The following is a 16,437-nucleotide window of genomic DNA, read 5'->3' as shown; positions in this document are numbered from 1 at the left end:
TCAGAAGCAGAGGAAGTTTCCATTAGTAAAATTCCTGACTGTGTCTAGAAATAAGCCAAGTAAGAGAGGAAACAAATCAAAACAATATGTCCTTGTTTTCATATGTCCTTGTTTTTAATCTGACTGAATTAAATCCTTCCTTCATTTTGAAAATGGTATATTTGCCTAAATATGTATGTCAAGTTCATCCACTTGTAGGGAAGATTTCATATTTGACCAACTCCCTTACTTGACTAGGCAGGTGGTGGCTGCACTAAATGTGTGTATTGCATCTTTTCAAAGCAGATATTCCTTGGGTCAGAGTTTCTATAAAGGATCACAGGACTGGCTATGTCTCTATTCTGGTTTGTTGAAGCTCACCTTCATTTCAGAGTCTCATTTATATTCCTTTAAGAATTGATGAGGAAATAGCTATTACAAACTCCTGTTCTCCAAATGTAACTAACTCATCAGCAGAGTTGCCTGTTGTGGCTTTTATTGTTGTTGCTGTTCCCAAGCTCCCAACATTATTATTTCCATGAAACTTAAAAATTCTTCAATCTTCTGTTTATTTTGATATTAATCTGTGCCTTTATCTGTGATATGAATACGTGTCTACCTTATGAATTACAGATTTCTCCTTATGGCCACAAATCACTTGCAATTAAAAGCTCCTGATACTGGATGTGGGAGGAGGGGGTTGTGTTCACGGGCTGGTGGTGGTATTCACTGAGCCAGGAGGACACAGGGACATGGTCAGAGGTATAGAGAAATGACATTCCCCTGCAGCATGCTGAATCAAAATGACTTTTAGGCTTTCAGGAGGAGATACACACAGGCAGGTGGCTCCTAGAATCTGGTGCCCAGAAGGGAAGTTTGGGGTTGGAAATGAATGAGGGAATGAATCCTCAGCGTGGATATGGCTTTTATAGTCTTAGGAATGGATGAGCTAAGTCAGCAGGAAAGTGGAAAGTGGGTAAAGTGATGGGGAAATCCTAAGGCAGGAGGAGCAGAATGAGGAGTGGCTGTGTCAGAAACAGGACAGGAGGTGCAGGAAGCAGCTGTAAAGCAGCAAAGCCAGTGAGAGAGAGATAATCAGCACAAGGCACTCAGTCCAGTGCTCTGGAGAGGGCTCAGACGCTGGGAGAGCAGGGTCCAGATGCCACTGTCCTTGATCTCAACGCTGGGTGAGCAGAAAGACTGGCTTAGGTGCAGGGCACTCTATGGTATGTTGCAGCCATGTGTTCAGTTAGACTCAGCTCACCCTAGCAGAGAGACTATTGAGAGATACAGACCCAGGCTCAAACCCGGGTAACACTAGTTCCCAGTGGAGAGTTTAGGCAGGCAGTTCTATTCACATCTTTCAAACACAGCCCCTCTTACTTTGCTGGGTTTCTGTGGGGACAGCCTGGCCCCCAGGAGGACTCATTACAAGGTAGCTGTCATTTCCATTAAGGATGCCTTAGGGAACACTCTCTGTGCTCTTTTTCTTGTGGTCTCAAATTTGGCTATAATTACATTTGTCAATTAGTACACCAAGACATCTTTATTTTCTTAGCTGAATGATCCTTTGGGTTAAACATATTAAAGATAATTTCCACAGCCCACTTACAGCAGAAATGGATTCTGATGAAGGAAGGAGTTTATATTCATTGCAGATCATTTGTATGTCTTTATTTTTACACATGGGAATATGAAAAGTGATAGAACGTAGCAATGAAAAATAGGGTTCCATTCCTACAATGACCTAAATTAAAGTCCCCAATATCAGACCATAAGTAGCATCTCACCTTAAAGTGTAAAGGATTTTCCCATCATTCCAAATTCGGAGGAGCTGATTGGGGGTGGTGATCCAATGAGCCTCTGCAGTTTTGGAATTGCGGAATATCGTATCTGGAATCCATATTAACCCCACCATGTTGCTGTTCAGAGTAAGTATTTTCATTGTGCTGTTGAACCGAAGGCGACTGTCGGTCCAGGTCTGGGCAAAAAATATATCAATTTGGTATTCCTGAAACAGAGCAAAAGGAGGTGCAAGACATTTCTATTAGTGAATTTTCTGCAGTCTTTGTTTTCTTTCTCAGGAGTATGGTTCTCCTTATGTCTGCATCCTCACCTGCCCACGTCCCTTTCTGTTAGTGCCTAACACTGTGCCTGGATCAACATGATGGACATTCAATAAAGGTAACATATTATTTGTCAGCAGTGTGATAAATACGTGAAAATGTTCTGTAAATAATAAATTGTAATAAACACATAGAGTGTGGTGAGGGGCCAAGAGGTAGTAGAATACAATTCAGAACATAGATGCAGACCCTCCTATATTCCTAAGTCCAAGCTCTAGCAGGTAGCAAAATCTACCATTCTCTAATTTGTAAAATGGGTAGTATAGTAGTGCCTACCTCCTAAAGGAGTCATATGGAAGGAAATAAATAGTTAAATAAAAAGCTCTAGTGCCTGGCATAAAACAAATGATCCAGAAAGTATTAGCTCATATAATAATAATTATCATTTTCACTCAAGAGCCTTCTCAACACAACGCAAATCAAAAGTAAAAAAATAATCAATGACAAAAAAAGAGCCGATAGACACCCAAGCTGGATTCTAATTCTAAAAAGAGGGCCGATGGCATTCAAATTACTTCTGTAACTGGAAGCAACCCCAGTATTTACAGCATTTAGATACAGGATGGGGCTGACATCACTGTGAGACATAGAGAAATGTCTTGAGTCTGGACCAACTCAGAGGCTCCTCCCATAATCACAGTTTAAAGGATTAGCTTTAAGTCCATAGTAAGGAGTATCTAGAGGCAGATTGTTAGTGATTTTAATATCTTTCATAGTTTCTTTACATATTAGATATTATAAATAAATTACTTTTACAGAGTTCAGTAATTTTCAACAAATATCATATGTATCCTTTTTATTGAGTTTCTGGTTTAAAGAACCTTTTTGACATAGGTAATTCAACATACCAAATCCAGCCTTTTATTAACTTGTCCCCTCATTCATCATCTCTTTGTTGCACTGACTATGGCAGGCCCTGAAAACCATCGAAGGCCCAGAGCTATGCCAACAGGAAAAGCCCCTGCCTTCACGGGGCTTATAGTCCAGTGAGGGAAAACAGATCTTAAACAGACAATTAAGGTGAAAAAACATGACATGTCTGATGTATTGACTGCTATTGACTATGCTTGGTAAGTTAACACAAGAAAGAAATTATCTCAGAGGATAATTGGCTGGTTTGAAAGTAGTTATGAAAGTATGAACAGGGACTGTTACCTGCCATTCCAGTAAGCAAAGAATGTTGCCCCAAATTCCAGTTCTACCAGGACCAAGCCATCAGCCCCTGCAGTGGTGTGCCCTGAGAGGAATTCAGGATGGAGAAAAACAGGAAGTATTTTGTGCTTTGGAAACTGGCCCTAGATATCTATCTAAATGCATATCTAAGGAAAAATGTCAATGAACCTAGTTCCTACAAATTCCCATACATAGAAAAGCAATAAAATCATTAACTTGAAATATCTGTTCTTTGTAATTAGCAGTGATCTTTTGATGTTTGACTACATTTTTTCCCAGGAAAAATCTATGTATCCTGGCTTCTCCCTTAACTCTTCAGAGTTAACTCTCAGCTTCTCACAGCTATCTGAGAGGCTTTCTCCCAAGCTTAAGTCCTCAGTAAGATCCCCAAACGATAACTTGCAACTTTTAGGTTGTGTGTTTTTCTTTAGTTGACAAAAGAGAAAAGAAAGATAAAACAAACACTGATTCTTGTAGGAATGGAACAAGTAAATGCTTCTCACCCTATCAGTAAATCAAAGACTCAAGAAATGCTTTGACGGTTAAAAGCCTATTGAAACTCACCTTTGCAGAAATAATCATCAGACCCATTGCTAAAAATCTCTAAATGGGTTAAGTTGTCATGATCCAAAATCTTTGTGCAAATATGGCTCCAAAGACCAGTGACTAATATATGACTCTTCCACTGAAGACTGATGGGACCAAGGTGTCTGTACTTAATTTAAGAGAAAAAGTAAAGGTGAGAGTGAAAGCAAAGGGTTGGGTAGAGGCAGCAGCATTAAAAAAAAGGCATATCATGGATCTTGGAATCGTGTTAACACAAGATCTATGCAACAGTTAAACTGGCCTATCATGTAAGAGGCTGGCTAGGTTTTGAGAGAGTTCTACTGCCAAAGGAACCTCAAGTCAGGAAAAAATGTCTGTGACTATATGAGACTTAGATGTACTCTTGCATTTCTTTCTGTAATGGGTAGATCGTGGCCTGGAAAGCTGATTGGACCTCAAAGGAGGCTTATTCTCCAATGTTAACTTTCCTGTGGCCAGAACAGTTAACGGAAAAGGAAAACTCCCAGACAATGGAGTCAAGAGGCAAGAGGAAGAGTCCTTGTGAGCCCAACTCTGGGAGCAGAGTTAAAGCTTAATCAAAGACACTCTCTTCCCAGGGAAGAGAACCCACTCAGGATCTGCTCACTGGGGTTTCAGAATTGTTGCAAACCAGTGGGTTGATTGTGATTATCCTGGCCTTTCTTCATCCTTGTAGCTATACTGTATATGTGGGGGTGGGTTAGATAGCTTTTCTTCTCAGTTTAGAGGTCGGTGGATCAAGGAAAGCCATGTGCAAACTTGATGTGAAGACGTACACTTACAGGTAACCATGACGTTGGGGATGGGACTGGGTGGACCTTTGAAGTTACCTCAATTGAAGAAGGGAGGAGGGTGTCTGTCCTGATGAGGGAGAAACAGACAAAACATTTGGCAGCTAAAGACAGATCATGGTGGTCATTGGTACTATTCACCAAGTATTGCAGCATCCCTCCTTGTGGGAACATGATAGATTCACATGCTCCCTTTTTTGGCCCTGAGAGACTGTGCCCACATGATCAATGTCCAGATGATTCACACCAGACATGTATTATAGGCGCAAAAGGTAGAGAGAGTGGTTTGCAGGGGCGGGGGCTGCGGTCCTCACTGAGAAGGTGACGTAGAACAAGACCTCAGTGAGGTACAGGAGTGAGCTGGGCAGATAGATGCTTCCCTTGCCAGGGCCCTGAACACAAGAAGCAGGAAGGTCAAAGACACTCCTGAGAAAAAGGAACAATGCTGTGGTACAGATTCAGCCAAATGGGGCAGGGGAGCAGACCCCTCACCTCCTTGATGGCAAGATTTTAGCCAAACAATGATGATTGCTGACTATGAAATAGACTATATTTGCACAGAGAACATGAGAACACACTCAAAACTTTAAGTAAAATTCAGGCTATGAGAATAGCCGGTACGGCACATACAGGTACCCATACGAATTACTTCCTTTTTCCCTTTAACACTGGGTTATTGGGTAAAGGAATAAGGAGAGAAGGATAAAGATGTTCTCCTCAACATGGCCAAGGCCCACCAATCATGTGGGCAATGAGAGCCAATAAAGACTGTTCTCTATAAAGGCCCCAAATGTATTTTGGAGAGAATCTAAAACCAACCAGGTTTTTTTAAATCCCTATATTATATCAGGGATATTGAAACTCAGAAAACTTCAATAATTTTGCCAAAGTTACCAAAGGACTCCAAGTAAAAATTTCCAAGTGGGTCTTTTTATTGTTTAAAAATGACAAATCAAAAAGTCTCCTGATGACCAAATAGTCCTCCTCTTTATGCCCTTTCCCTACTTATCTTCTCTGCTTTCCATCCTCATTTATGTCTCTTCACAGTACGTTTTAAAATGCAGATCTGAGAAGGGTAAATCATATAGCAAGCTAGGCAACGTCACCTAAAGTCACTCCCATGAGGCACAGATGCTTTTGTACCCACCAGGCGCTGACTATTGAGACAGAGAAAATAATGATTTTCTGCTAGGGTGTAAAACTAGGTCTGAGAGGTTAAGTAACTTTCATCAAGTCACACAGCTGCTAAGTACCAATTGTGCCAAACTATATAGTCAAACTCTTCTTCCCAGGAGAAAAGGGAATCCTCCTACACTGTTGGTGGGTATGTAAATTGGTACAGCCACGATGGAGAACAGTATGGAGATTCATTAAAAATAAAAATAGAACTACCATTTGATCCAGCAATCCCACTCCTGGGCATGTATCTGGAGAAAGCCATAATTCAAAAAGATACATGCACCCCAGTGTTCACTGCAGCACTATTTACAATAGACAAGACATGGAAATAAACATCCAGTGACAGGTGAAGATGTGAGGTATGTATACACACACACACACATACACACACTGGAATATTACTCAGCCATAGAAAAGAATGAAATAATGCCATTTGCAGTACATGGATTGACCTAGAAATTATCACACTAAGTGAAATAAGCCAGAAAAACATCAATATCATATCATATCAGTTATATGTGGACTCCATAAAAGGATACAAATGAACTTATTTACAAAGCAGAACAAACTCATAGACATAGTAAACAAATTTATGGTTACCCAAGCAGGGGTGGGGGAGGGATAAATTAGGAGTTGAGATTAACGTACACACACTACTATATAAAAAATAGATAAACAACAAGGACCTACTTTATAACACAGGATATTATATTCAGTATCTTGTAATAACCTATAATGGAAGAGAATGTAAAAAAGAACATATATATATATATATATATATATATATATATACATACATATATATACACATATATATGTAGCCGAATCACTTTACTGTACATCTGAAACTAACAACATTGTCAATCAACTATATGTCAACAAATTTTTTAAAAAATCTGCCTCCCTGGATGTGAGTTAGAGCAGCTGCAACAGCTGCAATCTGGTTGCCAGATATGGGAACCACGACCAGGCGGTGAAGAACGAACCCCGGTGTGGGCATCCTCCACTCCACTTTTGCACTGTTTACAAACAGTGTGAGATTATTCACATTCCTTGGCCTTTGATTCTTCCTCTGTAAAATGGGAGAGTTGGCTTAGATTAAATATAAGAACGCTTCCACCTCTAACATTTTATATTTCCACATCCCTGCCTGGAATTAGCTTTTCAGTGCTGAAGTCATTTTTCTGTAGGGGAACTATTTTTCTGTAAGGAAAGGGATCACACCATGATGCCCCGAGGAAGGGTCTGCAGGGTTTGGAGGGATTCTAACTTTATTCTGAAGTGAGAATAAAACTCCAGCTCAAGAGGGCAGAATGTGGATGGTGCGCATGGTGCCTTGTGTGGATGTTTTATTGTGTCTACATTTGACTAAATGTTGGAGAAACACTTCCCACCCACAAAGTAATATTTTTATGGCTCTCATAAACTTTCTTTGTAACTGCATTAATCATCTTTCCTGCAGAGGAAAAAAATTCATTCTTACAATGTCTATCTAAAACATTTTATATAATTCATAAATAGCTGTGAAATTAATGTGTCTGAAATACTAATAAATGCAACAGGTGAAAATTGTGCAACATCCCCAACTTAAACCTTCATGCTTGTGGACAGCCTATGCTGATAATTTGTTTTAATAATTGGAGTGCTCAATGATTACTAAATAGGCCAGCAGCATGTGGAGCATTTTAACAAAACAGAAGAAAATTATGATTCTTCATGCTATCTCTCTGTAATTTCTAAAACACTAGAAAGTTATTTTCTAATGCTTTTCTCCTTTCCTTTACCAAAGAAAAGGGCCATATGGAAAGACGATAGATTAATAAAGGACAGGGACTTGGAGACAGGAGGATACAGGATACACACACTCCGGGGCACAGGTGCTCTCCCTCCGTCCCAGCACGTCAGGACATCGCCTGGAATGTGACAGACAAATCCTTTAGCATTGGAAGTCACTGGCAGATTTCTTTGTAAAATGGAAATTACAGGCCCATGCCGATTAGACTTTGTTCAAATGCCTCAGTTAAAAATGTATAATATGTAATGATGATTAGAATAAAATGATTTTTATTTCTTCATTATCAGGTATGGAAGAATAACAAATATATATTTTTGGTGTTACTTCTTCAAGTTCATCATAGGAAACAAGGCTTTACATCCCTGAGTTCTCTGAACATCCTTCCCACCAACCCCAGGCTCCTCCAGTCTTTGGAAGCCAATCACCCACTCCAACATGTAAGCTCTACTCTGTGCTGGGCATAAGGCTAGGTTTATATAAAGACAGATGCAATATTCTTGCCTGCAGGAGCTTGGGCCCACAGCATGTGGAGAGAGTGTGATGCCTCACCTGGTACCCAGACAATATGAGGGCAGCCTCCAGGAAACCAGAGAGGCCCACCCGGGTGGTTCAGGGGGCTCTGCAGGGACCAGGCCTCCTATCTGGTCCTGGAACCACTGGGCAGAAAGTGGACAGGTGATGGGTGTATCCTTCTGGGAGGACTGTATCAAAGCTGAGAGGAGTGACACCAATCCAGGGAGAGTGGGTTGTGAAAAGTATTTGTTACAAGGATCACCCGTAAGAGCATCAGAAAACCAGGTAACCTCAAGATGCAACAGGGAAACATGGTGCCCTCCTGAGCAGGTCCAGAATTTGTCACCTGATACTAATGTAACCTAGGGCCCTTTTAAAGAAAAGGATATATAAATATAAATATAATATTAAATAAAATATATACATTTATTTTGAATGAGAAAAAAATACTCAAAAATTGCAACTGCCTCAAAAATCACAAAACCTGGGAAAAATATATTTTATTTTTATTTGCTAACTGGCCAACTTTCATCACACAAGTCCTATATCTTTTGCCTGCTTGCTCTTTGGTCACCCCTTTCTATGGCAATGTTTTATGATGTTAGTTTTTTAGAGAGAGAGAATAAAAATTATTACTTCCTCTGGTATAATGAAACAAAATGTTTTATTATTAACAGATTTTTAAAAGTTTACTTCAACTCAGAATTCATTATTGGAAATATCATGTGCATATTTGGGCTTCTGCTAAATGGGGAAAAGCCTCAAGATTCTTTTATATAAAGTTTGGGGATTCTACCTTTGAACTTGGGCTCTAGGATTTTCCTCCAAGCCACCCATACTTCGGGAGTCCTGGACCTTGAGAAATAATCACTCTGGGATAGAGCTTGCGTCTTGCTCATCCCGTGAACATCATAGGATATGGAAGTTGCGAGGAACCCTAACCCATTAAACCACAGCTTGAAAGCCTCCCCAGCGCCACCTCCCCTTAGGGTCCACAATTACATGCACCCAACAAGAGAAACTTGTAATGGGGGAATCAGAGGAGGAAGAAATAGCAATATTATTTAGAACGCCTTGCATTTGCAAATTTCACACACTGCTATGACCTTCCCTGGGGCCTGGGAAGGAGCTTCTGCAAGGGAAGAGCTCTGAGGCTTAAACTTTGCAAGCATGATACAAATTGGGAAGAACCAATGGACCACATGGTGTTCGTGGATCTGGGCCAGGATTCGCTTGTGGATGTCAGGTGGACCCAATCCAGGATGAACAAGGGTATGGAGAAGACACAGCTGCTGCTGGATATGATGCTAACAGTCAAGAGAATAGGAGGGAAATCTCCCTCTCTTCTGTCATCTCCCAAGTGCCTCAGGTTGGTTGAACCCAGCAGGAAGCCAGGTGACCAGGGACCTGGAAAGGCAGGATTTGGAGTCAGCCCCTTGTGATGGGAGCAGTGCAGGGGAGAGTTGGGAAATGGATGGAGGACCAGCAGGGGCATGAGAGGGGTGGAAAGGGCACCCATCGGGAAGCAGGCTCCCCTCTTACACCCTGTGGACATTTTCCACATCCGTCTGTTCCCTTTTCAACATTCCCTCTCTTGAATAGCTGTCCTTTTTTCTGGAATTCAGCTACATATTTACTGCTTTCAGATTAAACTTGTCTTTCAGAATAAAGCACTCCATTGGATGTTATATTCTCCAACTACCATTGCTACTCAAAAGCATACAATGGTTACTCTAAGAATTGAGTTTAAACTCCTTTGCATGATACTTAGGGCTCTTTTCTTTATAACCCAAGCTGATCATCTGATTCTTTGTAAACACACCTCTTACCACAGCCATCTGTTCCCGATGTGACAAGACACTCTGCATACACCTTCATCCTCCCCGTTCCACCCATGCTGTTCCCAAACCAGGAGACCCTCATCTCATCTCTCAGTCCTCCCATCTCCCAACTCCCTGAGGCATGGCTCCTTAGCATTACACATTCGGTTGTAGCCTGCACCTCTTCATAGTATTACTCATTACTTGCTTCTTGTGATGTGAATGCCTTGTTTCTTTCATTGGAATAGCTCTCAGTTGTCTACATGTTGAGCACATAGCACTGTCACGTGGACCCTTGATCCTTGTCTATAGCACTAATACTCCCTCCCCACACCGAGAAAGCAGTATCATTTAAGAGCACTTTCTTGACCACCAGAGTTCCACCAATTAGCAAAGATCCGAGGCCTTATTTATAAAACTGCCAGTTAAAACATGACTATAATTCTGTAGTCTGGGCTGGGAGCTTCTGCCACTCACCACATAGAAGAGTGATGTGCTGCCTGCCTGCTGTGTACTTTGAAGTATGAGGTGGTGACTTTTGTCTGGGGGCTCAGCCTCAAAATACCTGTGCCCTTTCAGTGAGTGTCCATTCCAAGGGAACCTAGTGGGTTCCCAAATAGAGAAAGGGCCCTGCTCTCCCTCCCCTCTCCAGGGTGGCCGAAAAGCACTTCCTGACCAACGTGCCCCAGGACACCTGCTGAGCATAACCTTCTGAGCAGACCAGGTCACACCCAGCCCCTGAGACACAGCAGTCTCCCAGGACCCCATTCCTTCTCTGCTCCAGCCGATGTGCCCACTTTGGATAGCAAATCTTCTTGTCCTCCCACCTCTGCAGGGTAGGAGGCAACAGAGAACCTTATTTTTGCTTCATCCACACTGTTGAAGTCTAGGTCCTTGTGTGTTCACTCATTCTAAGGGAAAAATCCATGTTCCTGGTTCTTTCCAAACAAGCAGGAGCCCATCACAAAGATGTCTGAAGAGGTGGCTATGGAAAACTCTAGGAGACTATTATGGGCTGAATTGTGTTCCCACCCAAATCTCTGTATTAAAGTCCTCACCCCCAGTGTCCCAGAATGTGACTGTACTTGGACACAGGGCCTTTCAAGAGATGATTACATTAAAATCAGGCCATATGAGTGGGCCTTAATCCAATTTGACTGGTGTATTTTGAGAAGAGAGACACACACAGAAGGAAAAGCTTGTAGGGATAAAGGGAGAAGGCGGCCATCTGCCAGCCACGGAGAGGGCCTGAGGAGAAACCAACCCTGCCAACACCTGGATCTTAGACTTCTAACCCTCAGACAATGAAAATATATATTTCTGTTCCTTAAGCCACCGGATCTGTGGTACTTTTTTAAAAAAACATCGTTACTAGAGTATAATTGCTTTACAATGTTGTTACTTTCTGCTATATGCATACATATATCCCCATATCTCCCCCCTCGCGTCTCCCTCCCACCCTCCCTAACCCACCCCTCTAGGTGGTCACAAAGCACAGAGCTGATCTCCCAATAATATGCAGCTGCTTCCCACTAGCTATCTATTTTACATTTGGTAGAGTATATGTGTGAATGCCACTCTCTCATTTCATCCCAGCTTACCGTTACCCCTCCCTGTGTCCTCAAGTCCATTCTCTACATCTACGTCTTTATTCCTGTCCTGCCCCTAGCTTCTTCGGAAACATTTTTTAAAATTCCATATATATGTGTTAGCATACAGTATTTGTTTTTCTCTTACTGACTTACTTCACTCTGTATGACACACTCTAGGTCCATCTATCTCACTACATACAAATCAATTTTGTTTCTTTTTATGGCAGAGTAATATTCCATTGTGTATATATTGCCACACTTTCTTTATCCATTCATCTGTCGATGGACACTTAGGTTGCTTCTATGTCCTGGCTATTGTAAATAGTGTTGCAAAGAACACTGTGGTACATGACTCTTTTTGAATTATGGTTTTCTCAGGGTATAGGCCCAGTAGTGGGCTTGCTGGGGCGTCTGTTAGTTCTAGTTTTAGTTTTCTAAGGAACTTCCATACTGTTCTCCATAGTGGCTGTATCAACTTACATTCCCACCAACACTGCAACAGGGTTCCCTTTTCCCCACACCCTCTCCAGCATTTATTTTTTGTAGATATTTTGATAATATGGCCATTCTGACTGGTGCGAGGTGATACCTCATTGTAGCTTTTATTTGCATTTCTCTAGATTAGTGATGTTCAGCATCCTTTCATGTGTTTGTTGGCAATCTGTGTATCTTCTTTGAAGAAACATCTATTTTGGTCTTTTGCCCATTTTTGCATTGCCCAGTTTGTTTGTTTGTTTTTATATTGAGCTGCATGAGCTGCTTGTATATTTTGGAAATTAATCCTTTGTTGCTTCCTTTGCAAATATTTTCTCCCATTCTGAAGGTTGTCTTTTGGTCTTGTTTATAGTTTCCTTTGCTGTGCAATAGATTTTAAGTTTCGTTAGGTCCCATTATTTTATTTTTGTCTTTATTTCCATTTCTCTAGGAGGTGGGTCAAAACGGATCTTGCTGTGATTTACGTCATGGAGTGTTCTGCTTGTGTTTTCCTCTAAGAGTTTTATAGTGTTTGGCATTATATTTACGTCTTTAATCCAGTTAGAATTTTTTTGTGTGTATGGTGTTAGGGAGTGTTCTAATTTCATTCTTTAAAAAGTAGCTGTCAGTTTACCCAGCACCACATATTGAACAGGTTGTCTTTATCCATCGAATATTGTTGCCTCCTTTATCAAAAATAACGTGACCATATGTGCGTCGGTTTATCTCCAGGCTTTCTATCCTTTTCCATTGACCTATCTGTCTGTTTTTGTGCCAGTACCATATCGTCTTGATTACTGTAGCTTTGTAGTATAGTCTGAATTCCAGGAGCCTGATTCCTCCAGCTCCGTTTTACTTTCTCAAGATTGCTTTGGCTATTTGGGGTCATTTGTGTTTCCATACAAATTGTGAAATTTTTTGTTGTAGTTCTGTGAAAAATGCCATTGGTAGTTTCATAGGGATTGCATTGAATCTGTAGGTTGCTCTGGGTTCTATAGTCATTTTCACAATGTTGATTCTTCCAATTCAAGAACATTGTATATCTCTCTCACTGATTGTATGGTCTTTAATTTCTTTCATCATTGTCTTATAGTTTTCTGCATACAGGTTTTTCTCTCTGTACGTAAGTTTCTTCTGATTCTTTTTGTTGCAACGGTAAAAGGGAGGGTTTCCTTAGTTTCTCTTTAAGATTTTTCATCGTTAGTGTGTAGGAAGTCAGAGACTTCTTGCTTGCATTAATTTTGTATCCAGCTACTTCCAAAAGGATGTTGAAAAATAGTGGTGAGAGTGGACAGCCTTGTCTTGTTCCTGATCTTATGGAAATGCTTTCAGTTTTTCACCCTTGAGAACAATGTTGGCTGTTGGTTTGTCATATGTTGCCTTTATTATGTTGAGGTAAGTTCCCTCTATACCTACTTTCTGGAGGGTTTTTATCATAGAAGGGAGTTGAATTTTGTCGAAAGCTTTTTCTTCATCTATTGATATGATCATAGTTTTTTTCTCCTCCAATTTGTTAACATGGTGAATCACATTGATTGATTTGCGTAAGTTGAAGAATCCTTGCATTCCTGGGATAAACCCCACCTGATCATGGTGTATGATCCTTTTAATGTGCTGGTGGTTTCTGTTTGTTAGTATTTTGTTGAGGATTTTTGCATCTATTTTCACCAGTGATACTGGACTGCATTTTTCTTTCTTTGTGACATATTTTTCTGGTTTTGGTATCAGGGTGATGGTGCCTTCACAGAATGAGTTTAAGAGTGTTCCTCCTTCTGCTATATTTTGGAAAAGTTTGAAAAGGATAGTTATTAAATCGTCTCTAAGTGATTGATAGAATTGGTCTGTGAAGCCATCTGGCTTATGTTTGTGTGAAGATTTTTAATCACAGTCTCAATTTCATTGCTTGTGATTTGCCTGTTTATATTTTCTATTTCTTCCTGGTTCAGTCTCGGAAGGTTGTGCTTTTTCTAAGAATTTTTCCATTTCTTCCATGGTTTCCATTTTATTGGCATTTAATTGCTTGTAGTAATCTCTCATGATCTTTTGTATTTCTGCAGTGTCAGTTGTTACTTCTCCTTTTTCATTTCTAATTCTATTGATTTCAGTCTTCTCCCTTATTTTCTTGATAAGTGTGTCTAATGGTTTATCACTTTTGTTTATCTTCTCAAAGAACCAGCTTTTAGTTTGATTGATCTTTGCTATTGTTTCCTTCGCTACTTTTTCATTTATTTCTGATTTGATCCTTATGATTTCTTTCCTGTATTAAGTTTGGCTTTTTTTCCCCTTCTTTTTCTAATTGCTTTTGGTGTAAGCTTACTTTGTTTATTTGAGATGTGTCTTGTTTCTTGAGGTAAGATTGTATTGCTATAAACTTCCATCTTAGAACTGCTTTTGCTGCATCCAATGTTTTGCATCCTTGTGTTTTCATTGTCATTTGTTTCTAGATATTTTTGATTTCCTCAGTGATTGCTTGGTTATTAAGTAGGGTATTGTTTAGCCTCCCTGTGTTTGTGTTTTTTACAGATTTTTTCCTGTAATTGATATCTAGTCTCATAGAGTTATAGTCAGAAAAGATACTTGATATGATTGCAATTTTCTTAAATTTACCAAGGCCTGATTTTTGATCCAGGATATGATCTATCATGGAGAAAGTTACATGAGTACTTGAGAAGAAAGTGTTGTTTTGGAAGAAATGTTCTATAAATATCAATTGAGTCCTTCTTGTTTAATGTACCATTTAAAGCTTGTGTTCCCTTATTTATTTTCATTTTGGATGATCTGTCCATTGGTGAAAGTGGGGTGTTAAAGTTCCCTACTATGACTGAGTTACTGTCGATTTCCCTTTAATGTCTGTTAGCAGATGCCTTATGTATTGAGGTGCTCCTATGTTGGTTTTTTGTTTGTTTTTTGTGGTACGCGGGCCTCTTACTGTTGTGGCCTCTCCCATTGCGGAGCACAGGCTCCGGACGCGCAGGCCCAGCGGCCATGCATCACGGGCCCAGCCGCTCCGCGGCATGTGGGATCTTCCCGGACCGGGGCACGAACCCGTGTCCTCTGCATCGGCAGGCGGACTCTCAACCACTGCACCACCAGGGAAGCCCCGGTGCTCCTATGTTGGGTAAATAAATATTTACAATTGTTATATCTTCTTCTTGGATCGACCCCTTGATCATTATGTAGTGTCCTTCTTTGTCTCTTGTAGTAGTCTTTATTTTAAAGTCTATTTTGTCTGATATGAGAATTACTACTCCAGCTTTCTTTTGATTTCCATTTATATGGAACATCTTTTTCCATCACCTCACTTTCAGTCTGTATGTGTCTCTAGGTCTGAAATGGGTCCCTTCTATACAGCATATATACAAGTTTTGTTTTTGTGTCAATTCAGCCAGTCTATGCCTTTTGGATGGACATTTACATTTAAGGTACTTATCAAATGTATGTTCCTACAACCATTTTCTTAATTGTTTTGGGTTTGTTTTTGTAGGTCTTTTCCTTCCTTTGTGTTTCCTGCCTAGAGAAGTTCTTTTAGCATTTTTTGTAAAGCTGTTTTGTGGTGCTGATTTCTCTTGCTTGCCTGTAAAGGTTTTGATTTCTCTGTCGAATCTGAACCAGATCCTTTCTGGGTAATCTTGGTTGTAGGTTTTCCCTTTCTTCACTTCTATGTCCTGCCACTCTGTTCTGGCTTGCAGAGTTTCTGCTGAAAGATCAGCTGTTAACCTTATGGAGATTCCCTTGGATGTTATTTGTTGGTTTTCCCTTGCTGCTTCTAATATTTTTTTTTGTATTTAATTTTTGATAGTTTGATTAATATATGTCTTTGAATGTTTCTCCTTAGATTTATGCAGTATGGGACTCTCTGTTCTTCCTGATTTGACTATTTCCTTTCGCATATTAGGGAAGTTTACAACTATAATCTCTTCAAATATTTTCTCAGTCCCTTTCTTTTCCTCTTCTTCTTCTTTCACCCCTATAATTTCACAGATGTCTTCTTTGACCTCTATAATTTCCCAGATGTCTCTAAGTCTGTCCTCAATTTTTTTCATTCTTTTTTCTTTATTCTGCTCTGCAGTAGTTATTTCCACTCTTTTATCTTCCACGCCACATATCCGTTCTTATGCCTCAGTTATTCTGCTATTGATTCCTTCTAGAGAATTTTAAATTTCATTTATTTTGTTGTTCATTATTGTTTGCTCTTTAGTTCTTCTAAATCCTTGTTAAATGGTTCTTGTATTTTCTCCATTCTATTTCCAAGATTTTGGATCATGCTTACTATCATTACTCTGAATTCTTTTTCAGGTAGACTGCCTATTTTCTCTTCATTTGTTTGGTCCGGTGGGTTTTTACCATTCTCCTTCACCTGCTGCATATTTTTGTCTTCTCATTTTGTTTAAGTTTCTGTGTTTGCGGTCT

At 40.1% G+C, this 16,437-nt stretch overlaps 1 protein-coding gene across 1 annotated transcript in view; it reads right to left on the bottom strand.

Annotated features, from left to right (window-relative positions):
* Positions 1–16,437, bottom strand: part of GABRG3 (gamma-aminobutyric acid type A receptor subunit gamma3) — a gene marked incomplete at both ends in the record, with an annotated part of 420,476 nt that overhangs the window by 43,888 nt on the left and 360,151 nt on the right. Inside the window, one exon of the mRNA XM_079699611.1 lies at positions 1,770–1,990. Coding sequence (XP_079555737.1) covers positions 1,770–1,990 — 221 coding nt within the window. The remainder of the gene's footprint in view (positions 1–1,769; positions 1,991–16,437) is intronic.

This window comes from Hyperoodon ampullatus (genome assembly GCF_949752795.1).
Source record: "Hyperoodon ampullatus genome assembly, chromosome: 3".
NCBI lineage: Eukaryota > Metazoa > Chordata > Mammalia > Artiodactyla > Ziphiidae > Hyperoodon > Hyperoodon ampullatus.
This window is presented reverse-complemented; position numbering and strand designations above follow the sequence as displayed.